The sequence below is a fragment of the Camelus dromedarius genome, chromosome 15, assembly GCF_036321535.1.
Source record: "Camelus dromedarius isolate mCamDro1 chromosome 15, mCamDro1.pat, whole genome shotgun sequence".
NCBI lineage: Eukaryota > Metazoa > Chordata > Mammalia > Artiodactyla > Camelidae > Camelus > Camelus dromedarius.
Genome location: NC_087450.1, coordinates 12,760,429 through 12,787,757, shown reverse-complemented (window position 1 = coordinate 12,787,757; position 27,329 = coordinate 12,760,429). Strand labels below are relative to the sequence as shown.

The 27,329-nt window shown below is 48.5% G+C and overlaps 1 protein-coding gene across 1 annotated transcript; it reads left to right on the top strand.

Annotated features, from left to right (window-relative positions):
- Positions 1 to 389: 389 nt before the first annotated feature.
- On the top strand, positions 390 to 25,211 carry VAX2 (ventral anterior homeobox 2). Its single transcript, XM_031467227.2, has 3 exons — positions 390 to 627; positions 18,898 to 19,085; positions 24,771 to 25,211. Exons 1-3 carry the CDS (start codon positions 390 to 392, stop codon positions 25,209 to 25,211), a joined length of 867 nt encoding a protein of 288 aa, XP_031323087.2.
- The last annotated feature ends 2,118 nt before the right edge of the window (positions 25,212 to 27,329 follow it).

Sequence of the window (27,329 nt, the reverse complement as noted above, 5' to 3'; positions counted from 1 at the left end):
GCGCTTCCCTGGGGACGAAGGGAGTGGGGAGGGGAGTAGGCTGGTTGTTGGGGGAGGGAGTTGATAAACTTCAGGAGGGGGTGTAGGGCGTTCCTCCGTACCCCAGGACATCCCCGGCCTCCGTCTGCTGGGTTCAGTGTGAGGCTAGACAAGGGGTGGAGGAGTGAGGCCATCAACCCCCCACCCCCGGCGCAGCTCCCTCGCGCGCCGCTGGGAGTCGGAGAACCCCGACTCGGGCCCAATCAGCAGGGAGGGGTGGAGCGGCCGGGCGGGGCGGGGCTGGAGGAGGAGGAGCCGACGGCGGGGGTGGGGGCGCGAGGGGCGGGGAGGCGCGGCCTTGGCCAGCCCAGGCTGGCCAGGCGGTGGCGAAGGCGGCGGTGGCGGCCGGCATGGGCGATGGGGGCGCCGAGCGCGACCGAGGCCCCGCACGCCGGGAGTCTCGGGGCGGGCGCGGCGGAGACCGCGGCGGAGCTGAGGACTCGAGCGCTAATGCCAGCGGCCGCAGCCCAAAGGAAATTGCTGGGACCTCCGCCTCCAGCCCCGCGGGCTCGAGGGAGAGCGGCGCCGACAGCGACGGGCAGCCCGGGCCCGGCGAGGCAGACCACTGCCGCCGCATCCTGGTGCGAGGTAAGAGGAATGCTCGAAGCCCTAGCCCGCTGGACACCCCTGTCCCTACTGGGGCCTCCGAACTTCCTGCAACCTCCACCTCTCAATTCATATATTCATTCAGCCAGTCATCATTCGGTCATTCATTCAGCAAACGTTATTTTGAGCGTCTATTGTGTGCGGGGCATTGAGCTGAGTGCAGGGGACAAAGCGGCAACCGGTACCGAAGAGATCCCCATTTCACTGCCTTACAATTCTTAGCCTCTAGGGCCGGAGCCTCACCCCAGACCCATCCCGGCGGGTTCCCGAGGCGTGGGGGCCGAGATGGGAGTGCGGGATGCGGAGAGCCGAGTCCCCGCCCCGCGGCCCTCGTGGCGGGTGCGGAGAAAAGCGTCACAAGCGTTCCGCGGGGTTAGGACGAGGAAGGACCAGCGTCTGGAACCGCGAGAGGAAAAGGCCCGGGCTCCTCTCAGTGGCCGGGTGCTTCCCTGCCCTGCTGCCCAGCCTCGTTTCCCATTCCCAGCCACGCGGACCCACCGGCTGCTAGCGGGAGAGGGCACCGGGACGCGGAGGGCTGCGTGCGCCGCGCTCGCCCGCCTGGGCTTCGCTCTCTCGGTTCCCACTTCCTCGCGGCGCCCGGGCCCAGCCAGCTCTCGGTGCGGCCTTCTCCTAGCCTGGCCTTTCACGTCTCTCTGGTTCTCCCTCGCCCTTCGCCTTCCTCTCTTCTTTCTTGACCATTTCTCTCCGCCGAGCTCGCCTTCTCAGCATTCGCTTTCTGCAAGCGCCTGTGGACTGCGTCCGAGTGCCCAGTTATGCCTGCCTTCCTTGCCAAGAGGCTGGGACTCCCCCGGCCCCCAAAGCCAGCCTGACACGAAGCTCTAGTTTTGGCTTTCGCTGGATCCGGGGCTCACCCAGGGAGATGGGAGGAGAAAGGGATTCCAGGGGTCTTGCCTTCAGCCGGTCCCTAGGCCCAAGGCCTGGGCCAGAGCCTGAGGTCTGTTTCCCCCATCAGCCCGGAGTCCCGGATCCAGGAGACCCAGCGCCTAGAAGAGGCTACTCCAGGGTAATGGCTTCCCCGGCCTTTTTCTTCGACTCCCTCCCCCAGCTTCCTTCCGCTGCCTTTTTCTTGCCCCTTCTTCCTGAGCGCCCCTCCTGGGAGCCCAAGGGCCTCTGGAGAAATCAGGCAGAGCCGATATCCTCTGCCACTGCCTAGGGAAGGGGAACCAGCCTAATGCTGGCTCCAGGTCGCTCCAGCACTGGGCTGTGTGTGAGCTCCCCACACGCAGACTAGGACACCTTGGCCTGCTTGCACCCAGCCTCCCCACAGCTGCTGGGTTTGGGTGGCTCTCAGAATGGGGGCTAAGGGTGAGTACGGAGGCAGCCAGTGTGAAGTTGAGTGATGACCATCTTGGACACAGACTCAGGGACACAAAGTCAGATCTTCTTGAAACACTTTCTGGTGCCAGGTGTGGTCACCTAGAGATGGGTGCCCAGCACTGTTCTGGGTCAGGCTTGGGTCAAAGCTGTTACAGGATAGGGCATGGAGGGTGGGTGATTCCCCACCCAGCAGGGATTCCATCAGGTGTGTGGACCTGTTGGGAACCTGGGATTAAATTAGATCCTATTCATAGACTGCAGGGTGTCCTGTGTACAAGGTGTTAGCAGCCAGCTTGGAGTTCCATTAAGGAAATCTGCAGGGCTTCCAGAAACAGAGAAATCAGCCCCTTAAGCCTGCACTCCCAGATTAAGGGCCCCAAGTCCCTGCATGACACTCACCACCTCACACTCCACCTATGGGTAGCCATTTCTTTCCCCCTGGACAATTGTGAGTTTTGTGCACACCTACCATCCCTTCTGCTCTATTAACTCTGCGTGTAGATTGTAGATTTTCTGTATAGATGTCAAAATGTAGATTTCAAAATACAGATGTGAAAAAATAGATTTTGTGTACAGATGTCTGGTGTGGACTTAAAGACAGTAGAAGTCAAAAATGACCCTCCACCCTGTGGGGTGGAGACCCCTCACGCTGGGAGCAATCCGCAGCCAGGAAGAGAGGGCCCCGCCGCTGTATGTGGGGCAGCTTGTGTGCACTGTCAGCAGGTGTGCTTTCACAAATGCGTGTGGAAACTACAGCCGTTACCTTTGTACCATATAATGGAAACGGAGCGCAGAGAAGGTATTTATGCACCTGAAAAAAATAAAAGGTAAACAGGGCCCTCATAAATCCCTCTGCCCTTTTCCATTTAATAACAAGGAGGTTATTACAGGCCTGAGATACCAGGGACGTCATTTACCGCTAATCCCTCCTAGCCAGGGTCACCTGCGTCACTCCTGTCCCCGTTGGGCCCAGGGCAGAGGCTCTGACAAATGAAAGGCCCCCCGGACTGTGAAGGGGAGTCTGTGGCACCATGGCCCCTGGCTGAATGTCCCTCCAGTATGCTCTAAGCAGAGAGTACATTTTGCCCTTGACCTCCAAGGACATATCCTGCCAAAGTACCCTTGGAGGAAACTACAAAAGGACGGAAGGTAGGCCATCATAGTCATTGGTTGCCGGTGGGGTGAAGATTCTGGGAAAGAGCCCCGTTCTCTCAGGGTCTTGGCCCTTCTTTCTGCCTCTTTTCTACTCTGCACTCCCCTGAGGGCCCCACCTCAGGGTAGCAGATCTGTTGGGGGAGTCCCAAGGTGCAGGGGAGTAAGAGGAAAGCACAGGGGCTGGAATTGAGGGGAGTTAGTTTGGAATACAGGTCTTAGAGCCCTCTGAAGCTGAACCAGGTTCTCTGCCTCTCATGCCTCAGTTTCCTCACCTGTACAAAGACACCATAGCTCTTCCCTTGAAGGGCTATGCTAAGGGTCACAGATGTTGCCTATGAAACTGCAAACAGCCAGCAGGATCCCCATAAATATTCTGTTGAATGAAAGAGGGAGCTGTGAGGTGACCCACAAACTGCTTCAAGCAGTGGGCCTCCTTCCTCAGGGGCCTCCCCCACCTCACCCTCCTGGGCCCAGAGGCTGTGTAAGTGTTGGGAGGTGAGCAGCCAAGGGGTCAAGAGCCGGCTGATGAAAGAAGACCCAGCGCCACCTTGCAGATCACACAGTGCGGCCTTCCCCAGTCCCCTTTGAGGAACCCTCCCTCAACGACTCGCCCAAGTTTCTGCTGCCTCTGCAAAATGTGGGTCAGGGAGCCAGGGAGGCCGACCTTGCTGAATCCCCTGCCTCAAAATGGAGGCTGCTTCATGCCACTAGTGGGCACAAACAAGGCCACCAGGATAATAGGCATGTACACACAACCGGCACCGCACACAGCCCACCGAGGACGCAGCTCGGCTTCCACAGGGACCAAAGGGCCTCCTAGGCCGCCCCACACCACTGCATGCATGGCCCATCGGCCGGTGAGGGGTCGAGGTGTGGGATGCTTTTGTTTTATATTTGAACAGAGCGAGCCAACTGCTCCTGGGAAGCCGATGGAAGGAACAGGCCGCCTCCCAACTGTGGCTCTAAATTCGTTTGCTGCAGCCTCGGTGCAATGGCCTTTTCGGTGAAGCCCGGATCCCTGCAGTTAAAAGAGGTGGGACAACCCTCACCCCAAACTCCCAAACCTCATGATCTGCGCTTTCCCTCTCTCACTCAGAGGCACCTACATGATTCTCAAACGAATTCAGAGTCAAATTCAACAACCCCTCTGCACAGAGCGGGGAATGGTGTTCTGCCAGCAACACTCAACCCAGAAAATGTTATGAACAATGCTAGCGCCGTCCCAACTCGCCCAACTCAGTCCCTACAAACTGTGGGTCTCAAAACCACAGTGGGGCCTCACTTTCTGCCCCCAGCTCTGTGCAGCCACACTGGCCAGAGTAGAGTGGATTTCAGAGGCTGCCCCCAGGGCACTCCTGCACCTTGAGACCTGCGTCACTCCCCACCTGGCTCCTCACTCCTCTGTCTGGGAGCAGAGGAACAGGAAAACCGAGAGACACTTTGAGTGAGTGCATGGCTTCCCCCCACCCCTGCAGGACCACCACCCACCAGCGGAAACGCTTTTACCTTGGAGCTTGATGGATGCACCAGTGGCTGGGGATGTGGGAGGGTGCAGGAAGGCCAAGGCCTCTGGCTGCAGCTAGACAGTCCTGTTTGTAGAAGTAGGTGTGGGACAGGGAGTCACTGAATTTAGTGTGGTCCGACCCCACTGAGAATCTGGGGACAGTACTGAACCTGAGCTGCAGAAACTCACTGGTCCAAACACAGACAGCACAATGGCATAGACCTCGCAGGGCCCTGGCTGCTGTAGACACATCCGAGTATGCGAGTATGCCGGGCAAGGGGCCAAGGCTTGGGGACTTGAGCTAGGAGCAGCCTTCGGGAACAGAAAACCCTCTCTGGCAGCCAGGTCTGGGCTCAGCGTTGACCTGCCATTCACTTCCTTTCTTGGATTTACAGCAGCCACTGGACCTAGGAGGACTCAGCTGGGACCTGGCTGGCCTCACCGAGAGAGGGTGGGGAGAGTCTACTTGTGGCAGCTCCACAAGGGCACAGCTGCCCACCTGCCCGAGGGGGTGTTTTGGCAACGGAGAAGGCAGGGCAGAATGTTGTACTGGAAGGAGCACTGGATTGCAGGTCCCAGCGCCTGGGTCCTCTGCAGACTGTGGGACCAGGGCCTCAGTATTACCGTTTACAGACTGCAGAATGCAGGACCAGCCCCCCATGCAGCAGTTGAAAGGCTTAAATGATTTATGCAGCAGACTGCATTTTGAGGGTTTTGTTTTTAGTTTTAGTTTTAGTTTGGGAGTTTTGGGGGGGTATTAGGTTTCTCTTATATTTTCCTGGGATTGTTTTTCTTTTATGTTTGTTACATTTTTCCTTTTGCTTTGTTTTTGGCAGAAGGATCCACAGTCTCACGGGGGTCAATGCCAGGCCCTACCAATCATTTGGGTCTCCATTTTTACCCTTTAATATCCATGCCCTGCCACACCGCCTTCAACATACACACACACACACACACACACACACACACACACATACACACACACACACACAAGCAAACCTGCAAAAAAATGTACTGTCTTGTTGGTGTTTCTTGTGTGCACCGTTTTTATTTTCCAGCAACTGTGCAGGGCATTTGGTGGCTCCTTGTGTTCTCAGCTATTTCTACCACCCCAGGTGGTCTTTTGGACCGGGGTGCCCGTGAACCCGCGACCACATCGTGCTGGCACATGCACACGTGTGAAAACGCACACACACATAATCTGAAGGATCTGAGCTTCTAGGTGGTCCCCAGGTGACGTGGCCAGGCAAGGTGGCTGGGACAGTGTATACTACTCGGAACTGGAGGGAGGAAGTGGACCATGGTGGCTTGTGTCCCTGGGCCTATGTACGCTGGCACCAACCAATTTGAGGCTTCACCCACTGCACAGAACCTGTCGGGAGAGAGGGCATTAGTGGGTTCTGTTGGCTCTATGCCATTTCCTCAATTACAGTCTACTGGAGGCCATAGTAACCCCAAGCTCCCTCTCAGTGCACTTTCTTTGATTTGTATTTTAAATGGTGGGGAGGGGCAGGGGAGTATACAAAGCATATGAATTTCCCTTTATTCCCTGTTTGCTTAATATAAACTGAAGATTAGTCTGACTCTCCTCGGAAAGCGGGTAGCCGGTTACCCGCAGTGCATCCTGCAGAGTTCCCCCATACTTCAGTTTGAGAAGCTCTGATTGAGGACACCGAGGGGAGTGGGCCTGCCAGGAATCCCAGGGACCCAGGGTGGTCTAGGCGCCTCTGCATACCGCTGCCCCAGTCCAGGAAGGCAGTTGGAGGGTCTCCACTGAGGATGCCAGGGTGGCAGTGGACACTGCGGAAAGAGGTGGCAGCACCAGGACCAGATCTGGCCTACAAAGCCGAGGAATGGGTGGACCGGGAAAAACCAGGGCTCTGGGCCTGCCAGGGCGGCAAGGGAGTGGAGATGGCCAAGATGCTAACTGCTGCCTCCCCACCCCAGCAAAAAAACACTCTCCCACTTTTCCCTATGATCTTGCCCTTCACTTGCTAGCTGATTCAATCCGCAAACATTAATGAGTAGCTACTCTGTGCCAGACCGACCTGGTGGGGCTGCTGGCGCTCAGCGTGCCAGCCAAGAGACCCTCTCACATGCGGGGACGACGTGCAGGGGGTTCCTGACAGGCACCGGCGGCCAGACTCAGGTGATGAGGGATGTCTGCGCTAAATTCCAGGAGGCAGGTGCCCAGAGCCAGGTTCCCTTGATCCCGCGCGGAGACTATTTAGGAGGCTGTCAGCGCGCCCGACAAACCTACGCGATCTCCCCAGGCGTATTCTGAACGCATACAGTAGGCACCCAGTAAATATTTGCCAAATGAATGAAAGATGGCAAAACATCCACATCGCTAGGTATTTAACTAGGTAGGAATTCGCAACCCCCTCGGAGGAGGAACATCTGTTCTGAAATGACCTTATTTTTTTTACGTTTCAAAGCCGTTCCTTACATGAAATGATGATTATGACAGAGCACAAAGTAAGTGTTAAAACATAAAACTGACGACACCCTAGTTTTGGAATTTTGTGGAATCCTCAAATTTGGGAACCACTGAAATGTAAAATCTGAAAAAGCTCGGATTTGGTTCTTTTACTGGTCTCTGGATCCCCAGGGCTGGTGTAGCCGCCTAGAGGCCGGCTGCGTCCGGAGCGGGAGGTCGTGGGAAGTGCAGGGCCTCAAGGGCGGTAGTGAGACTCCCGGCTCTCCGCAGCTGCTCGGTGTGAGGTTTCACCCGCAAAGCCAACCGGGGAAATAACTAGACAAATCCGCGCCCCATCCACACGCCTCCAATCCTCCGCCGGAGCTTGAAATAACCGGGTAACAAAAGCCACAGTTTGTTCTGTATTTTGCTTGTCGCGCCGCCCACGGGGGCCACCCGTGGAGCTCTGGGGAGCCGGGGCGAGGCGGATGAGGACACCTTGCGAGGACCCAGCCTCTGGCAGGGCCATAGTTACAGAGTGCACAGGTGGACAGAGAATGTAAATTCAAAAAGTAGTAAGTGCTGAAGGTGTAAAAAAAAAAAAATACGAAGCGGTGGGAGGCTCCCCAAAATAGCCACCGTCTCCAATGTTAGGTGTGTTTCAGATCCCCACCCCCACTCTCCTATACAAACATCAGCGGAAGCAGAATCACATTACCTAAGCTATCTTGCGACTTACCGTTTTGAAAAATGCAATCCGCAGGGATCATCTTTTGGACCCAACCATCTCACGCTGTTCTGTGACTGTACAGGGCTCCTTCCGTTGGGAAAGCCGGATTCTCCTAACCTCGGGAAGGAGGTTCCGGTTGTTTATCCCTGGTACCGACACGGCGAAATGGGCTCCCAAGGCGCGCGTCTTCGCGCCCTTGAGTGTTTCCAAAGGATAGGATTCCGAGCAGTGGAATGGCTGCTTCAAAAGGTTTACACACACTAAAAAAAATTTTTTTATACGTGTTTCATTAAAAAATTGTAACTAATTCATTTGATTCAAACATCAAAAAGTTGTTGTAAGTACACAGTGAAAAACCTCCCACCCCTGTCCCCCATCCTTCAGTTCCCACCACCCCACCAAGGGCAGCCATGATTTACTGCTTTCTAGTAGGTTCTTCCAAATAATTCCTATGCTTCATGCAATCAATGCAGCTAGATTATTTTTTCTTGCTTTTATTTTTTACTCATATGGTGACATCTCTCTACATTTTTCTGCGCCTTACTGTTTTCACTTACCAGTGTATCTTGGGATGTAAAGAACTTCTTGTTAGTTTTTTATATTTACGTAGTAGTCCATTTATAGAGACTGGATGGGCCATAATGTATGTTATACAGCTGGTGCCCTCGTGGTAGACATTTAACTTTTTTCCTTATCTTTTGTTATTATATACAATGCTGCAGTAAATAAACTTGTTTCTTGGTCATTTCCACATGGGTGGCTCTGTCAGAGAAGTTCCTGAAGTAGTTTACCGGGTCAAAGAATATCTGTGTGTGTAATTTGGAAGATAATGCGGAAGAGCCCTCCGTGAGCTGAAACTCCCCCAGCAATGCCTGCAAGTGTTTGTATCCCCAAGTCTTGCCGGCACAGTGTCCACTTTATATCTTGACAGATGTTAAACTGTTCTTCCAGAGGAAAAAAGTTTAGTAATCTATAGCTCCACCTTTGCCCTCTCCCTATATGGGACATTATACGTCTTACATACCTAAGAAGAACCTCACTGGCATTTTAATTTTTATTTCTTTGATTGTTAGTGAAGTTGAGCATCTTTTCTTGTTTATTGGCCAGCTGTATTTCTTCCGCTATCTGTTAGTTCATTTCATTTGACCATTTAAATTTTCAGATATGCCTTTGCTTACTGATTTGTAGGAACTTTGTATTATGGATAGTAGCTCATTGCTTTTAGTATATGCTGCATGGTTTTTTTAGTTTATAAGTTGTCCTTTAATTTTGTTTCTGATGTCTCTTGTTTTCTGAAGTACAAAATATCTTTCTAATTACAAAACCAGTCCATGCTATTTTGCTATATCATGTAAAAGTTGAAAATTCTTCATTTCCTCCATATAATACACTTGTACTCCCAGGATGCAATTTCCCAAACTTCCCCTAGTAATTGAAAAAAAAAAATGTAAGTTACATTTTACAAAGGCGGGATTTTTGCAAACTGTTTTTTTTTTTCATTTAGTAAACATTCACTTAATATACATTTTTCTATCAAGAATTGCCTCGTTATTTTTAACAGCTGCATAGTACTACATTATGCAGATAAAATGTAATTTATTTAACCAGTCCCCTGTTCCTGGATATTTATATTGGTTCTATTTTTTCACGATTACAATGTTTCAGTGAACATCTTTGTATCCTAATTTGAACAGATTTTTTGGTCTTATTTATGAGACAATATGAAAAATATGTAAACAGGTGAGACATTTTATATGTCTAGTTGTGACAATAGTATTGTGGGGTTTTTTTTAAGGATTCTTTAGAGATACTTATAAAAGTATTTCTGGATAAAATGATATGATATCTGGGATTTGCTTAAAATTATGGTGATATAGAAGAAATCGGATTGTTCCTGAGTTTATCATTGTTCATATTGAAATAGAACTGTTATAATTGAAATTGGGGGATAAGTATATCTGGATTTATTATACTATTCTCTCTTATTTTGTATATATTTAGAATTTCTCATGGTAAAATTTTAAAAATAATAAACATCATTTCATGTACGTCTGGTATGCATATAATTACAGGGTAAATTCCTAGAAGTGAAAAATTGAAATCCAAGTATATATATGCTTAAAATTGTGATAGATATTTCCAAATGCCAAAAATGTACTAATTTATACTTCCAGAAATTGTGTACAAATGTGCCATTTCTCCACATTGTCCCAGCCCAGGATATACTCAATCCTTTAGAGTGAAATATTTTCAAGTGAAAAAATCTTATTAGCATTTTTAATTACTAGTAAGGTTAAGCATATTTTCCTATACTTACTCTTTATTTTTATTTCCTCTTCTGTGAATTTTTTATTCATAGACTCAGCCATATCTCTGTTGGTTTGCTCATTGTTTTCTTTTAGTTGTAAATACCATTTATACTTATTTATAGATCAATATTTATATATTATATAAACATTTACATAAACATATCTATAAACATAAAATATACTTAGATGTTTTTATACATTTGTATAAAAGGGAAGCGATCCCTTTTTCTGTGATGTATTGTAAACATCCCCAGATCTTTTTTTTTTCTTAAAAAATTTTCCTGTGAGTTTTTTTTTCCTGCTCAAATTTAAACTGTAATTACATCTGATGGTCATTTCCTTTTGAACTTCTACATTTTAGTTCTTAACCAGAAAGTTCTTCTGCAACCAAAAAAACAATATTATATATAATATATAATGTCCATGTCATATATATTTATAGTATCACTTTTTGTTACAAAAATTCATTATGTGTTGCAATTTTTTTGAGTTTACAATTTATCTTTATTTTTGTTTGTAATGTCTTTTCCTTTCTGAAGTACAAAATACCCTTTTAATTAGAAAATCAATCCATGCTGAAATCATGTGAAAGGAAAGCTGAAAATTCTTCATTTCCCCCATGTAATACACTTCCATTCCCAAGATGTAATCTCCTAAACTTTCCCTAGTAACTGAAAAACATAAATGTGTAAGTTCTGTATTACATAAGTGGAATGTTTTTGCAAACTGCTAAAATAGTCTGTTTACACTGTGACAGTCTTTGCAACAAACTGAATAATAAAAAAGTGTACAAAGTAAGGTGGGAGAAATCTTCCCTCCCTGACCAGCTTCCACTCCACAGAGCAAACAGAAAAGAGAGGTGTTCATCCTGCCAGACTTAATTCTACGTAGATACAAGCAGGCACACAGTTTAGTTTTACCTTTTGTTCTTTATAAAAATGGGTTTTATGTATGCATTTGCTATTTTCATATAGCAATATATCATGGTCATCCCTCCAGATCAGTATATGAAGATGCGTCTCGTTCTTGTTAATGTCTGCGCAACAGCTGAAGGCATGACTGTACTGTGACGTCATTGACGGTACTCCTATTGACAAACATTCAGCTTTTTCCTTTTTTTTTCTCTTACTAACTATGCTACAAAAAGTGGCTCTGTCTTTATCAAGTATACTAATATTTCTCTGGGTTTGAAACCTCTATAAAATTTCTGAAACAAAGGAACTACGCATTTTTAAAATTCAGCTAGGTCCTGTGAAATTGCCCTCCAAGAAAAGCTTGTTTTGTATTAATGTGCATTCTTAACAACAGAGCTTGAGAAAAACCTATTTTCCCTCACCTTTGCCAGCACATCTTCCCAGTCTGATGGGTAAAATATGCTATATGAAGAAAAAATTTATCTCATTGCTGCTCTAACTTGTATTTCCCCTGAGTCCTTCTGAACCTGAGTATTTTTTCATATTTATTGGCCACTAGGATTTCTTCTTCTCTGAATAACCCTTTTGTCTAATGTATTCAGTTCCCCCACTGGATTGCTTGATTTTATTCACCGTTCTATAGAGGCTGTGCATGCTAGACATTAAGACTCTGTTATGCATGTATTATTAATATTTTCTCCCAATCGGTCATTTGTCTTTTAACAGTCTCTCATCCTGCAGAAGCTTTTATTTCTAGGTACTCAAATCAGTTATTTATTTTTTTTAATTCTTCGATGTTTTTCATCCAATTTTTAGAACTTTATTTTTACATTTAAGTTTTAATCCATCTTGTATATATTTTTGCATGCAGTGTGAGATAAGTTACTTTATTCCAAATAATAAACTAAATGTCCAAAACCCGGGCCTTTAATAATCTTTTCTTTCCTCCAGCTAATTTGAGGTGTCATCTTTACAATATATCAAATCCTCATATAAGTAAGGATTTGCTTCTTAGCTGTTGCACCAGCGTCACACCATTTCATTTGCTGTCAACTTGTAATAGATTTTTCTGTAATGGCAATGCGAGTATTCTCTCCTCACTCTTTAACATTTTTTCTCAACTTTTCTTCCATTTTCAATTTTCCCAATAAACTTGAGAATGAATTTTTTATAAGGGATTTTTTGTAGTGATCACATCATATTTGTAGATTAAGGCAGGAAGGACCTTGTCACACTTAAAAATCAGCACCTTAACAGCAGCGCATTAACCTGGGTGCTACCTGGATGAAGTCAGGTGGGACTTTGAGGGGTTCTATTGGGAAAGGTGAGAAGGGGTGAGAGGCAGGAGGGGGTAATCTTTGGTCCTGGAGGTCAGTAGCATTAGCTATCTATTATTAGGCAGGGGTCACAACATTTCCTGTGGCAAAGGCTCTTTGGATGGAATCCACTCCCCCCCCCCACCTCTCAGGGCTCACCCCGTCCTTGAGGATATCTGAAGGGCAGCAAAGCTCAGTATTCATTCCACTTAGACCAGTGCATTGCACCCTAACAAGACCTACCCACAGAGAGGCTGTGGGAATTAAGCTGTCCCTCCTTCTTGGTGCTTCCCCACCAACTCCACCCAGAAAAAGAACAATTCAGGGAAGAGGGCTGTGCCAGTAAGGATGGGCTAGATTTTGCTGCAGAGATAACCCCAAATGTCAGAGTTTTAACAAAATGCAGGTATATTTCTCGCTGACTTGATAACTCCATCCCAAGCGGGCAGGGGCCCATCTTGGTACTAAGAGACCCAGGCTGACAAGGCGCCATCTTGTCCCCTCTTCCGCCCCCCATCACAGAAGGGTACAGGGTGTGGCAAATTATGAACCGGCCTTTTGAAGTTTTCGCCTGAAAGTGACCCCATCCTTTCCTCTTGACTAAAACACGTCATGTGGCCATGTCTGATTTCAAAGGGCAGAAAATTAATGCAGCCCTACCATGTACCTGGAAGGAGTTGGAAACCCTGGCAAACGGCATTCATGGTTTTTACATTAACTTGACTTTGATGACTGGCCTTCTCTGATGGTCCTGGCTAAAAACGGCAAGTACAAACACAAGCACTCTGTGATTATTGGGTTTTGATTATTTGGAGAGGATCAGTAATATCCTCTTGTTTTATTGTCTTCGCAGCATTTATAATTACCTTACATATTAGTTTTTTAAATTTATTCTCTGGCTCTCTCACCACTACAAGGTCTATGGGAACAGGGACTTTGTCAGTTTTACTCATTTCTGTATCCTCACACCTTAGAATAGTATTTGGCACATAGTAGGCACTTACTAAATTTCTGTTGAATGGTTGAATATATACAGTTGTTTTATTTACATAAATGGGATAGTACTACACATATTAATCTACAACTTTCTTTCTCTTAGTGTCAGTTCATATAGATACTGCCTTATTCTTTTTAATTGCTACATGGTATTTTATAAAATAGGAATGATCTGAATGTATCACAATTTGTTCAGTCATTTCCCTTACAGGAAACACTCAGGATGCTTTCAAGCTTTCAACACTTTGAACAATGCGGCAGCAAACATTCTTTTATATACCTTGGAGCACATGAGTCTGTCCTTTGCTTTTCTTCCTTCCTTTTTTTTTTTTTTTCTTTCTTTTTTTTTTAAATGGAGGTACTTGGGATTGAACCCAGGACCCCATGCCTGCTAAGCATGAACTCTACCACTGAGCTTTACATACGTACGCCTGCCAGCCTGTGCTTTTATTAATAAATACCTACTAAAATAAAATTGCTGGGGCAATAGTTATGTGCATCTTTAAATTTGACAAATGAAGCTTTAAAAGGCTATAGCAATTTGTGGTCGTACCAGCAGTGAGTGGGAGTGTGGATTCCCCCACAGTGCATCATTGCTTTATTAATCATCTACTAAATGTCTCTCTAAACTTATGCGAGATAAATGATTATCCATTGTTTCTTAAACTTGCATCATCCTAATTACTGTGAAGCTATGCTCATCTTTTCATATATTTATTGGGCATTTGGATATCTTTTCTGTGAATGGCTCACATAAATGACTTGAATATTTTTTCTACTGGACCATTGCCCTTTTTTTAAAAAAAAATTAGTTTACTCATAATTGCATTTTATATATCCTGGGTATTATTTATTTGCCTTTTAAGAAAGTATTTTCTTTTTTGTTTCTTTTTAAATTGAAGTATAGTTGATATGCAATGTTGTGTTAGTTTCTGGTGTTCAAAAGTATTTTCTTCAATTGTGTCTTCTGCATTTTACCTTGATTTTGATGCTTGTTATCATACAAAAGTTTTTAGCTTTCATATAGTCAAATAAAACCTCTGTTTTTCCTTTACAGTCCAAGTTGGTATCTTGCTTGGAAAACTCTTCCCAAGCTTAGGGTTATAAGAATATCCTCCTATATTTTCTTTAAATACTTTTATCATTCTGTAGTCTGTGATTTGATCTCTAATCCATTCAAAACATTGTTCTTTATGGTGTGAAACATGAATTTAACTTAATGATATTCCAAACAGATAACTTACGGTAACCAATCTATTTAACTCCACTTACAGGCTAGACGAACCCGTCTCCATTTAGAATATTACCTTTGTCACAAACTTTCTACACTATATATACACAGCTCCAGTTGTGTATTCCTTATTCCATTGTTTCCCAATAGTCAGTTATTTGAATACTATCTTTACCATTTCTATTATATTCATGTTTCATTTATTTACTTAATATTTCAGCATATTTTAAAACAAAATACCTACTGTAGCTTCATTCTAAGCATGTAAAATCATAGCTTTAAATTTTTTCTAGTAAACACTAAAATAAGTGCATAACTTTTGAAATGACAAAGAATTTATTTATGTATCATTTTAAATAATCTTACAAACCACAAGCGAAATGCAGAGGCGTTTGGGGAAACACTATTGTATTCTCTCCACTAATGGATTTGTCAGTTTCTGTGACAAAACATCATTCTAGCTCCATGGCATGTTTTGTTGTAACTGTTGTTAATGTCTTATTTTGAAGTAAGACTCACTTATTGAAATATAGACTCACAAGAAGTTGTAAAAATGGTAGAGAGGTCCCATTTATCTATCTCCTAGCTCCTCACAGTGGTGACATCTTCCATATTTAAAATACATTATCAAAAATCAGGGAACTGACATTGGTACAACATAATTAATTAAACTGCCAGCCTTCCTCAGGTTTCACCCATTTTTGGCATGCCCTTTTTTGTTTTTGTATATAGTACTATGACATTTGATCACATTTATAGATCCATATAACCACCACCACAATCAAGATGCAGAACTGTTCTGTTAGCACCAAGAAGCATCCTCATGTTACCCCTTTATAGTTACACCCCCCCTTATCTAACCCCTGTCAAGCACAAGTCTGTTCTCCACCTCTATAACTTTGTCATTTTATAGTGTAATATACACGGAATCATACAGCATGTAGCCTTAAGGATGGGCTTGGTTTCTTTCACTCAGTATAATTCCCTGGAGATTTATCCAAATTGTCATGTCAATTGTTATTCCTTTTTACTGCTGAGTAGCATCCCATAATATAGCTGTACCACAATTTGTTTATCCATTCATCTATTGCGGGACATCTGGACTGTTTCCGTTTGGGGGCTGTTACAAAGAAAGCTGCTATGGACATCCACGTGCAGGTTTTGATGTGAACCTAAGATTGCATTTCTCTAAGACAAATGCTCAGGAGTGAGGTCACTGGGTTCCATGGTAAATATATGTTTAACTCTTTCAGAAACTGCTAGGTCAGTTTCCAGAGTGGCTGCACCATTTTCCATCCCCACCAGCAATGTACAAGAGCTCTAGTTTCTCGACATCTTTGCCAGCCTTTGGTCCTCTCAATATTTTTGTTGTAGCTACTCCGAGAGGTATTTCTTATGGTTTTCATTTGCCTTCCCCAATGGCTAGTGATGTTGAACATCTTTTCATGTGCCAATTTGTATGGCCCGTTTAGGTATCTGGGGGCAAGTCTGAGGTGCCCTGGTTCCTGGTTGTTACTGGTTCCTGCCTCCCCTGGCCCTGAAGGGCAGGGGTGCTGCTCTGGCTGTTCCCTGAGGCAGGAATGTTCCTCTTCGCTCCTCTATGGAAGTGGAAAGGGGGAGCTTTATGGTTTGGCCTCAGTGGTCAGGAGCACAGGCTCAGAGCTTCAGATGGGCTCTGGGGAAAGATGTGAGCTTCCAGCACATCACAGTCGCCCACCACCCTTCCCCCTGTTCACACCTGCCAAGACTCTTTTAATAAAATCAGTGCCTTTGGAGATGGAGTCAGTAGAAGCTGAGGAAAGGGGACCCAGTCACAATGGGGTCACAAGATTACCCCACCACACTGAAATGTCGAAAGTATCAGAGTGGGGAAGCTTGAGTTGTTCCAAAAGGCCTGTGTTTCCACCAGCTCTCCAAGAGCAGGGCCCCCACCCGTGGGCTGTGTTCTGCCCAGCGCCCTCCCAGGACCAGCCTGGTGGTGGGGAGGAGCAGCCTCCGGGCAGGACCGCGTCCCCCACCCAGACTCACCTTCTCCCCCAGCGTTGACTGAGCACATAAAGGCGCTAGAACCTCTGAGATCGGGGACAAGACCTGCCAGCCAGGAGCCTAGGAGGAACTAAAGTGCACCCTGAGGAGTGAACATTAACTGGCCCTGGTGGGAGGCAGGAAAAACCAGTCTCGGCGTAAGTCATAAGCTGGGGGATTTGGAGGGAGAGGTCTGTTTCAACCTCTAGAGCGGGGACCCTGAAATAATAGGTTCTACGGTCCTGTGGCTCACAGGGGGCCTCTTAACAGCCCGAACATCCCCAAAACAGGTCCTTTCCTGCTTCTTCTAGGGCAATGGTGAACCCATCCAGAACATTCCATTTTCTACCCACCAAAGCTCTCTTCATTATAACCTGTCAATTGAATCACTAAGGATTATTAAAAGAGGGTATTCATCAAGTCAAATGAGGGTGTGTCTAAAGCTTACTGAGAACTGTCAGTATGTCCTAGGGTAAGTGACTTAAAATTTGTTCCTCCATTTCCCCGTCTGTAAAATGGGGATAATAATAATTCCAACTTCATTGAGACACTGGGAGGGTTAAAGTGCTGAAAACAGTGCCTGGCCCAGAGCAAGCACTGCAGAGATGTCAGCTATTATCATGACTAAACCATGAGCTGCCAAAGCCACTACCACTACCATTGCTGGCTGTGCTCGCCCCCTGGAGAGGGTCAGAGTCACTGCAACTGTGGCGGCTTGCTCTGTTACCTGGGCTTGATCAGGGCTGTTACCTGGGCTTGATCCAGGTCTGAGAGTTGGTAAGTTTTTCATTGACGCTAACCTTCCTATGTAAAGGCAAATTACCGTTAGTTTAGCTTTATTATTATCAAGATCATACTTTGGGAGTGGTTGGGGAAAACGTATAACCAGCCCTACCCCTAAGCAATGTTGCTTTTGCTGAAGACTTTGTTGCTGTTACTTTAAGTGGGACTATCTGGTGAACATGGGCTGTAGGATTTTCAACATCTCTTATGTAGGCTCCATCTTGGGGACCCAATGCATAGATGGCATTGGTCCAGGGCCCAGGAGGATGGCCTGCTATTTAGGACTAGATGCAGAGGGTGTGGCAGAAGCTCCCCCTTTTGAAGTCACCCCCAGCAGCTTGACACAGTAGCAATGGTTCTTCTTCTCCCCCTGGGTATCCCACCTCTATCCCTCACCAGTGAGCCTCTTCATGGACCCCAGGAGGGTCTGTGGGCAAAGTGCACACCCCTGCACTCATCACACACACACACACACACACATACACACAGGGCTTAAGACATGGCTCTTCCGACACATGGAAGCAACCTAAATGTCCATCAACAACAGATGACTGGATAAAGAAGTTGTGGTCTATATGAATATATAATATATATATATATATATATATATATATATATATATAAATGGAATACTAGTCAGCCATAAAAAAGAATAAAATAATGCTGTTTGCAGCAACATAGATGGACCCAGAGATTATCATACTAAGTGAAGTAAGCCAGAAAGAGAAAGAAAAATGCCATATGATATCACTTATATATGGAATCTTTAAAAAAAAAGTGACACGAACTTATTTACAAACATAAAAAGACTCACAGACATAAAAAACAAACTTATGGTTACCAAAAAGGAAAGCAGGGAGGGATAAATTAGGAGTTTAGGGTTAACAAATACAAACTACTATACACAAAAATAGATAAACAGCAAAGTCCTACTGTATGTATACTGTATACAGGGAACTATATTCAGTATTTTATTTATATTATATAATAGTGGAAAAGAATCTGAAAAAGAATACATATATATACATACATGTATATGTATGTAAAACTGAATCACTTTGCTGGACACCTGAAACTAACACAACATTGTAAATCAACTGTACTTCAATTTAAAAAAAGTCTCTGGACATCTCCTCCAGTAAGACCTACCTGATGGGTCACATCCCGGTCTAACCCATCTTTTCCTCTGCACTTGAGGACTTGGTGTTTCTCTTTCCATTTGTTTCTTGCTCTGCTGAGGGAGCAGAATCTTGGCTGGGTCAAAGTGAGTCCTCTCTCCCCAGGCTATGATGATAGACCTGACATTTGTACTGAGGCCCATTCATATACATATACCCATTAGATATAACATTCTGCATTGGGTGATTAAGGAGGCTAGGCCCAGAGAGGGTAAGCAACTTGTCAGAGGTCACACAGCCAGGCTCAGACCTGAGGAGCTCCTCACTAGATCACACTACCTCTTATTAAGATGCTCGTTGGTGACTTAAATCCTTAACTAGTGAATTAATCTCCTCCTTTTATGATATCTGCAGACGCCAAAGGAACCATCCGGGAGATTGTCCTGCCCAAGGGCCTGGACCTGGACCGGCCCAAGCGGACCCGCACATCCTTCACAGCTGAGCAGCTGTACCGCCTGGAGATGGAGTTTCAGCGCTGCCAGTACGTGGTGGGCCGTGAGCGCACTGAGCTGGCCCGACAGCTGAACCTCTCAGAAACTCAGGTAAAAGGGCAGGGCCAGGCCACTCCACCCCTTCCCTGGCAGCCGGGGAACCTCTTGGGGTGTGAGACCTGCAGGCTGCTGCATGGAAACCCGATTCTGGAGTTCAGACATATGTTAGGGAAAGGCTTAAAGTTACACAAGAATAAGAGCACATAAATATAGCGCTGATGAGAGAAAGTTACATGCCAACAGAAAGTAAAAGGAGGGAGGGCCATTCCAGAGGCAGGGGGTGGCGTAAGGGTATTGGTTGGTGCCGGAGGGAGCCTGCAGGAAGGGATGGAGAGGGGTTGGCTTTCTGGGAGCAAAGATCCAGGGGAGAGATGAGGCATTACAAAATTGGGCTAGGGACCTCTCATTTCCCCATTCTGGACCTTTCCCCATCTTCCTTCACCTTCCCTTCATCCCAATGTGCCTCAGAAACGCCTGTTGAAGAGAAGGGCTCTGAACATCCCCCTCACACAGGACTTCACGCTTAGCACTTTAACAACTGTATGCTCAACCCAAAGGGAGAACTTTAGTAAACTGAGCACCTACTCTGTGTGAATGGAGGCATTTCAAGCTGGTAATAGAGCTAAATGATAATAATAATAATATTAGTACTTATCGTGCCAGAGCGCTGTTCTAAGTGCCTTGCATATGTTAACTCACTAATCCCTCCCGGCAACCCTGTGATGTAACTACCAGAATTATCCCATTTTACACATGAGGAGACGTTATGCCCAAGATCATACAGAGCTGGGGTTTGGACAAGCAGTCCAGCATCTTTCTGCTGCCTGGAAACTGGGTAACTACCCTGGAGCTTGTCAAAGGAAGACTCAGAGACTCTTGGTTCAGCTATAGGTAGGCAGCTGAGGAGGGTCAGTCAATAAATGTATGGAAAGTGCCGGGCCTGGACACTTGAGGGGGGAGGAGAGGCAGGAAGGGACTAAGGGAGCAGACAGGCCGGAAGGGTGCGCTCCCTGGGGAAGGCCGCAGGCGGCGGCTCCGGGAGGTCCCCCACCGCATGGCCCGCTGCAGTTAGGGCAGGCTGGCAACCAGCCGGCCTGCAGGCTCGGGTCATCTCCACCTGGACTGTTGTCCTCCAGCTTTCCCTGTACACAGTCCCAAAAAAACCCGGCAGATGGCCAGGGGCAGGGGCCCTCCCTCCAGCTGAGCTCAGCGGGGTTGCAGGGCCAGGCTCTGCTTAGAAGGGGGCCTGCAGTGGCTGGGCCAGGCCAGAGCTCCCGGGGGAAGTCAGGGAGACACCTCAAACCCCAGGATCTAGGCACCGAGTCACCCTTCAACCCCCAGCCCTCCCCTGTGTCCCAATTTCCCTCTGTCTAGCCCAATTTTGTCCCCAAACTCTCCCAAGAAACCTTCTTTCCAAGGGCCTCTCAGATGCCCTGGCAGGTAGCTCCTTCTCAGTCCTCATCCTTCCCCTGCTCTGCCCCCAGTACAGGCTACATTTGTCTGCCCTTGAAGATCAAGACCGAGCTCCTCCTCTTCCAGGAAGCCTTCCCTAAGGCTTCTTTACCTCATTCCAAGACCTTTTCCACATGGCTTGAACTGTAAAGTGTAGAGTGTGTATGTGGGGGTGGGGTGCGGTGTGTGGGGGTGTATGTGTGGTGTGTGGAGGGGTCTGTGTGTGGTATGTGTGTGTGTGTGTGTGTGTGTGTGTGTGTGTGTGTGTGTGTGTGTGTGGGCACTAGCCAGCATGTTCTTCCCAAGGACAAGAAAGTATTCGAAGGCCTTTTTTCCTCTTCAGGCCTCCTGGGGGCCCCCAGTGAATCCTCAACTAACAGATTGTTACTTACCGCCCTCCCTTCTCTTTCCCCAGCCCTGGAGTTTTGCAGATAATATACGATACAGCTGACTAACACTGAGCATTGCCTGTGCACCAGGCACTGTTCTAAGTGCTTGACGTGTTCTAACCACAGCCTTGTGGGATCCCTGGGAGGTTTTCCTTCTGACACCACTTCTGACACCAAATAGGTGGTGCTTTCCCACGTTAACAGCAACCAATTCTCCGACACTCAGCTGAGTGTCCAACAGTTCGACTCAATTCAATTCAGACACTAATTCCTGGAGTTCAGACGCTGCAGCTTCAGGGCTCAGTCTCACAGGACAGTCCCACATCACAGGCCAGTAGCAAATCCCAGGGGCCACCCGTACTTCTGACCAGCCATAAATGTGGGGGTTCACACACCCCCCTCTTTATGTTTGATAATTTGCTAGAATGACTCGCAGAATTCAGGGAAACACTTTCTACTGTGTTTACTTTTACAGATTTATTATGAAGGATACAACTCAGAAATAGCCAGATGGAAGAGATGCATAGAGCTGAATATATGGGGGAGAGTTCATGGAGCCCCCAAATCTCATTATTCAATAATCTTTATAACCCAGTCTCCAGCCCCTACTCCCCTCCCTGGAGGTCAGAGATGGGACTGAAAGTTCCAACCTTCTAATCACAGGTCTGATCTTTCTGGGACCAACCTCCATCCTGAAACTTGGAGTTCACCCTGAGTCACCTCATTAGCATAAACTCAGGTGCGCTCAGAGGGGCCGGTGTGTCAGTCAGGAAATGCATGGGGGTTCAGGAGCCCTGTGCCAAGGACCAGGGACAAAGACCAAGGATATTTTTTCAGCCCACCAGAAAGGCTCTTTACTATATTTACTTTAAAGAGACGGAAGCTGAGGCACTCAGAAATTATATAACACGCTCAAAATTTAAAGCAGGCACATCCATTAGCTCACCTCATCTTTACAGAAAGATGACTTTATGGGTAAGAGGATCTCTGTTTCAGAAAGCTGAGCCCCAGAGAGGCTAATTCACTTGCCCAAGGTGATATGGCTAGAATTTTGTGGACTTCTGAGTATATTCACCCCATACTTCTGTTCAGAAGTATAACTGAACACCTGCTGTGTACCAGGGACTGCCCTAGGCATGCCCGTCTCTCCCTGTCACAGCCAGGGCTGCAGCCGAGCTGGACATGGAGCAGATCCCCCTGAAAGCCTGGGTCCTCAGCAGTCACACCCCTGTCACACTCCCTTTGTACCTAACCGCCCTCCGTTTGCTGGGGGCGGGTTAGTGCCGCTCTCCCAATATCCCCTCAGTTTCTGGGTCTGTCCTCTCCCTCTAGTTCAGAGATAGGAACAGAAAAAGTGAGCAAGAAATAATAATGCCCACTGAGCATGGGCCAGGCAGGATGCTAAGCCCTCTACAAGGATTTCCTTATTTTAGCTTTTTTTTTAAGAAGCATAATCTTTTTTTATTTTTTTCCATTTTTTATTTTTTTAAGTGGAGGTACTGGGGATTGAACCCAGGACCTTGTGCATGCTAAGCATGCACTCTGCCACTGAGCTGTACCCTCCCTGTCTCCACTCTAGATATGAGAAACTGAGATTCATGGATTCTTGAGGGTGGTCCCTGGCCTGAGGTCCTAAGATGGTAGGTACTAACCTGGCCAAGAAGCCAGGAGCCTTCCTAGCAGGAGAAAGGATTGCAGAGCCACGGTCCCCAAGGATCTGGTGGGATCACTTCCTGGAGCAATCAAATTCTCGAATAACTTACAGTCACTTCCTTCAGCCAGACTTGGTCGAATCTTCCCTGACCATCCCTCACTGATATGGCCTCAAATGTCACCTCTTCAGAGAAGCTGTGTTTGCCACCCCACTCATAAGATAGTCACCTCCCCACCTCTCCCCTCCTTATCTCGCCCCCTTTCTCTAAAGCAGCGCCCCAAAGTGTTGTCCTCGGGGTGCGGCCAGCTCACACACTATTACCTGGGTTTGATGAGTCCAAACTGGAGAGTAAGCATTTAGAAACGTGGACGGCAATTTTTCTAGTAACTTTTTTAGTTCTATTTTACAAAAATATTGGCCCACGACAGATTGGAAACTTTAAAAAGTGGTTCCTCACCACAAATCATTATTGCTACTCGGCAGCCATACCTGTTTGTTCTTATTTGTTATCATCTGTCTCCCCCTCTGTGCCATCCACTCCACACAGATTTGCTCTGCTTTGTTCACTGCTGATTCCCCGAGCCTGGAACAGCACCTGGCACATAGTGGGTACTCAGTACATATCTGTTGAATGAATGAATGGGTGAATGAATGAAGTACTCAACCTCAAGTGGATCCTGTGACTCCCGGGTCACTTTCAGTTGTGGAAACTCAGTCTAGTCCCGCGTAAAACAACAAACTCACGTCTGTCACAACCTCTCCGCCCCAACTCAGAACTGCCCCGACTCCCTGCTGGAGGGACCTCAGGGAAAGAAGCCCCTCCTGCTGTAGTCACTAGAAGGGGGTGTGCTCTGTCTGAGCCACCTGCTCCCTCCCCGCCAGCACCTTCCCCCAGGGTTGGAGGGCAGGGAACCTGGCACCTTCTGGCCTGAGGAGCCTCCTAGCTCGAGGCCTTTGCTGGAGGGGTGATTGCTCCCACAGGTGGTGACGTTGGGTATCACCCCAGACAGCCTTAGCTCTGCCCTCATCCTCACCCAGGCAGGCAAGCCTCCCTCCCCTGCCTCCTCCTCCTCACCTCTCAGCTCCTCCACCTGGAGCCACCGGAGTTGCTGCTTCCCTTACATCCTCGGAGGCTGGAGGGAACTAGTGGGTCTCCCCATTCTTTTCCCCCCAGGCCCTCCACTCCATGGTCCCTACTTGTCCTGCTGACACACAATGCCCAGTCGGCTGCCAGCCTTCCAAAACTTCCAGGCCAGAAGCAGGGTCAGTCTCTGTGCTCCGGGGGACACGGGTCTGGGTACTGCACTGGTGGCTCCAGTGACATGGGCTGGCAGATGCTGTGGGGAGCAGATGTCATGCTCTCTCCTTCCACGTACTTCCAGGCCCTACAAGCGACTCACTTACACCCCCAAGTTGCCTTGGGCAGGGGGAAGCACCCTGTCCTTCCCAGAGAGGGGAGGAACTCCCCTCACTGTCTGGGGCCTGCAGAACTGACCACTGAGCCTCCCTCCCAGACTTCCTTTCCTCCTATAGAGTAGGATGTGGTTGGAGTGCCCAGGGCCAGGTGCCAGATACTGGGTGATGGCAGAGGGCAAGTTCTCCTCCTCCCATCCGCCTTGAAAAAGGTCTCTGCCATTTGGTTGGTGGCTCTATTTAGGATGGGGCTACTTGGCATCTCTATGTCCCCAGCTTTGAGTGTGTAGTCATCTGAAGTCTCCCTCAGCATCCTGACACATCCTCTTACACTGGGCATCACATGGAGAAGTGCAGCCTTTATAAATGATGGGGTGGGAGGGGCTGCTGAAAGGCTCAAACAGGTGAATGTCCAGACTATGTTAGCAGCTCCCTTTGCAGACAGCCTAGGGGCCCAGGCCAGGAGAGGTGGGAGTGGCCAAGAGGGGAAGGAGGGTGGGCCAAGAGGGGACCTTCCTCTGTGCCCTCTGGACGCCCCCTCCACTGCCAATCCACCCTTCTGTCCTAGGCCAGGGTCAGCTTAGCAGTGGAGGGGTGCCCATGACTCGGAGGGGGACCAGGATCTCTTATCAGTTCACCGAGAGGAGGCTGGTTATGGGAAGATCCTAATCCGATTCCTCTTCTTTCCTCTCTCACTGCACCCCTGCTCCCCACTCCCCTGCCCCCCGCTGTGTCCTCCCTCTTCCTGCCCCACCTGCCCCCACTTTGCTCTGCCTGTCCCCCCCCCCCGCCCCCGTGCTGACACCCCTCCCCACGCTCCGCCCCAAGGTGAAGGTCTGGTTCCAGAACCGGCGCACCAAGCAGAAGAAAGACCAGAGCAGAGACCTGGAGAAGCGGGCGTCCTCCTCGGCCTCCAAGGCCTTCGCCACCTCCAACATCCTGCGGCTGCTGGAGCAGGGCCGGCTGCTGACCGTGCCCGGGGCCCCCAGCCTCCTGGCGCTGACCCCCGGCCCGCCGGGCCTGCCTGCCGGCCACAGGGGCACCTCCTTGGGTGACCCCAGGAACTCGTCCCCGCACCTCAACCCGCTGAACTCGGCCTCGGCTTCCCCCCCGCTGCCGCCCCCGCCGCCGGCCCTCTGCTTTTCCACCGCGCCGCTCCTGGACCTGCCCGCCGGCTACGAACTGGGCTCCTCGGCCTTCGAGCCCTACAGCCGGCTGGATCCGAGAGTAGGCAGCCCCGGCGGCGGCGGCAAGAAGGCCAACGCTTAAGCCTCCACCCCCGTGTGACCCCGAGTCCCCCAGCACGGCACCGCCCCCCCGCCTCCCGGGCCCGGAAGGACAGGGGGCAGCCCCACGCCCTGCCCCACCCATCCCCCAGCTCAGAGACTCTCCAGCCGACAGCGCTGGTCCCGCAGCGTGTGTGCGTGAGTGCAGTGTGTGTGCGCGTGCCTCTCACCGAAATAAAAGGAAAACCATGACCAGAAGGGAAACGGAGTCCCCGCAGCAACACCAGTGCCCCTCAATCCCCTCTCTCCCTCCCCTCACTGGGAAGGAAAGCCGGCGAGAGTCAGGGGGACCTCATGGGAGAGCCAGAAACTGGGGCCATGGTTACGGCTGGGAGGCTCCGGGTACCCATCTGACTCCTGCTCCCAACTAGAGCTCCCACCCCGGCATTACAAGGCCCATAGTGGCACCATCAGTGCTTTCGCTGGTGAGCTTTGCCCTTTGCAAGCTCCTCTTTCAAACATGGACTGAAGGGGGGAATTTCAAGTCCTTGGAGAGGGTGACCAATGAAAGGTGAGACCAGGATCCAGAGACCTGGAGAGAGGGCATCACAGGTACACCCAGGCAAGGCCCCACATGCTTTAGAGGACCTGCCCATCACAAACAGTCCAACTTACAGCACTTTTTAAAAAATTCTTTGGCTCAAATAAGATACTTTCATTTAAGTTTTTATTTTGCAATAATTGTAAATCTCTAGGGAGTTGCAAAGATGGTCCAGAGAAATCTGTGTACCCTTCACTCAGTTTCCCCCAGTGGTTGCATCCTCCGTGGCTACAGTATAATGTCAAAGCCAGGAAATTGACATTGGTACTGGGTGTGTGTGTGTGTGTGTGTGTGTGTGTGTGTGTGTGTGTGTAGTTCCATGTCATTTTATCACCTGTGTAAGATTCGTGGACCTACCTCAAACAAGATACAGAATTGTTGATCACCACAAAGCTCTCCCCCAGGCTGCCCTTGAGTCATACGCACTCTGCCCCCCCGCCCGAGAGAATCTTGGCAAGACTAGGAATTGTGAGAGGGACTGGGAACCCCAAATGGGTTCTCAGATCAGAGGAGGCAGGGTGAGATTTTTGACTCTGTGGGGAGGAAGGGCGAGCACGTCAGCTCCAGTCTGCTCTGGGAAATGTATTTGGCTTCAAATTGGCTGCCCTGAGTCACCCAATTGGGGTGCTGGGAGACAGGGGTCCCCAGACAGCTATACATCTCCTTCCTTTTAGTGCACCAGTAGAGTTTGGGGAATTGCTTAGAAATGCCAGGAAATCTTGAGTCTAGAAGGAGACATGGGAGTCACCAGAGCAGCCATCCCCCAGTGCCCACCCTGCCTTGCCCAACAGACCTGTGTCACACTCTGCCTCCCAGGAGACAACTTCTTTAGCCACCAGGCATGGAGAGGGATCCTTTACTTTCTGCCTTGGCTGAAAATGTCAGGGCATAACTGCTGCCTGGGACCCTGGAGGTGAAACCTAAGGTCTTACGATCAAATGGAGAGAGACCTGCTGTGGTCCTCAGGGGGCCCTCAAAATTACGAGACATAAATGCTTAAGGAGACTCAAGTCTGATGGACCTAAGTCTCATGGGGGCTCACAGCCAAGTGGTGGCAGTGAGAGAACTCTCCAAAAGGGCATGACGGAGGAAAGAGTTCAGGGCCCCGGAGGAGCCCGGGAAGGCTTCCTGTAGGAGGCATTGAAGCAAGTCCAAGGATGATACTCTGTAGGTATTCAAACAAAAGCTGATGATGGAACTGTGCAGGGCAAGCAGTACCCAGGTATGGTCAGAGCACAGCGTGCAGGTTGGGAGGACAGTGAGGAGAAGACCTGAGGAGATGGCATCCTGCCAGAAACAAGGCGTAGGAGGGAGCCCAGGAGGAGGTGTGAGGGGCGGGGGCCATGCAAGCACCTGAGCTTCCAGGGGAGAAACAGTTCTCCCTGGCTGCAAGGGGGGAGGGGAGGGGGCAGGGACAGAGGAACAGTCAAGGACAGAGGGCAGAGAGTCCTGTCTTACCCCTCTGCCCCTCTCCCAGCCTCCCACTCCCAGGTGGCCAAGGGCACCTCCCAGATCTGGAAGAGCTCCAAGCCAAAGCACCAGGTTTCCCTGTTTACAGTC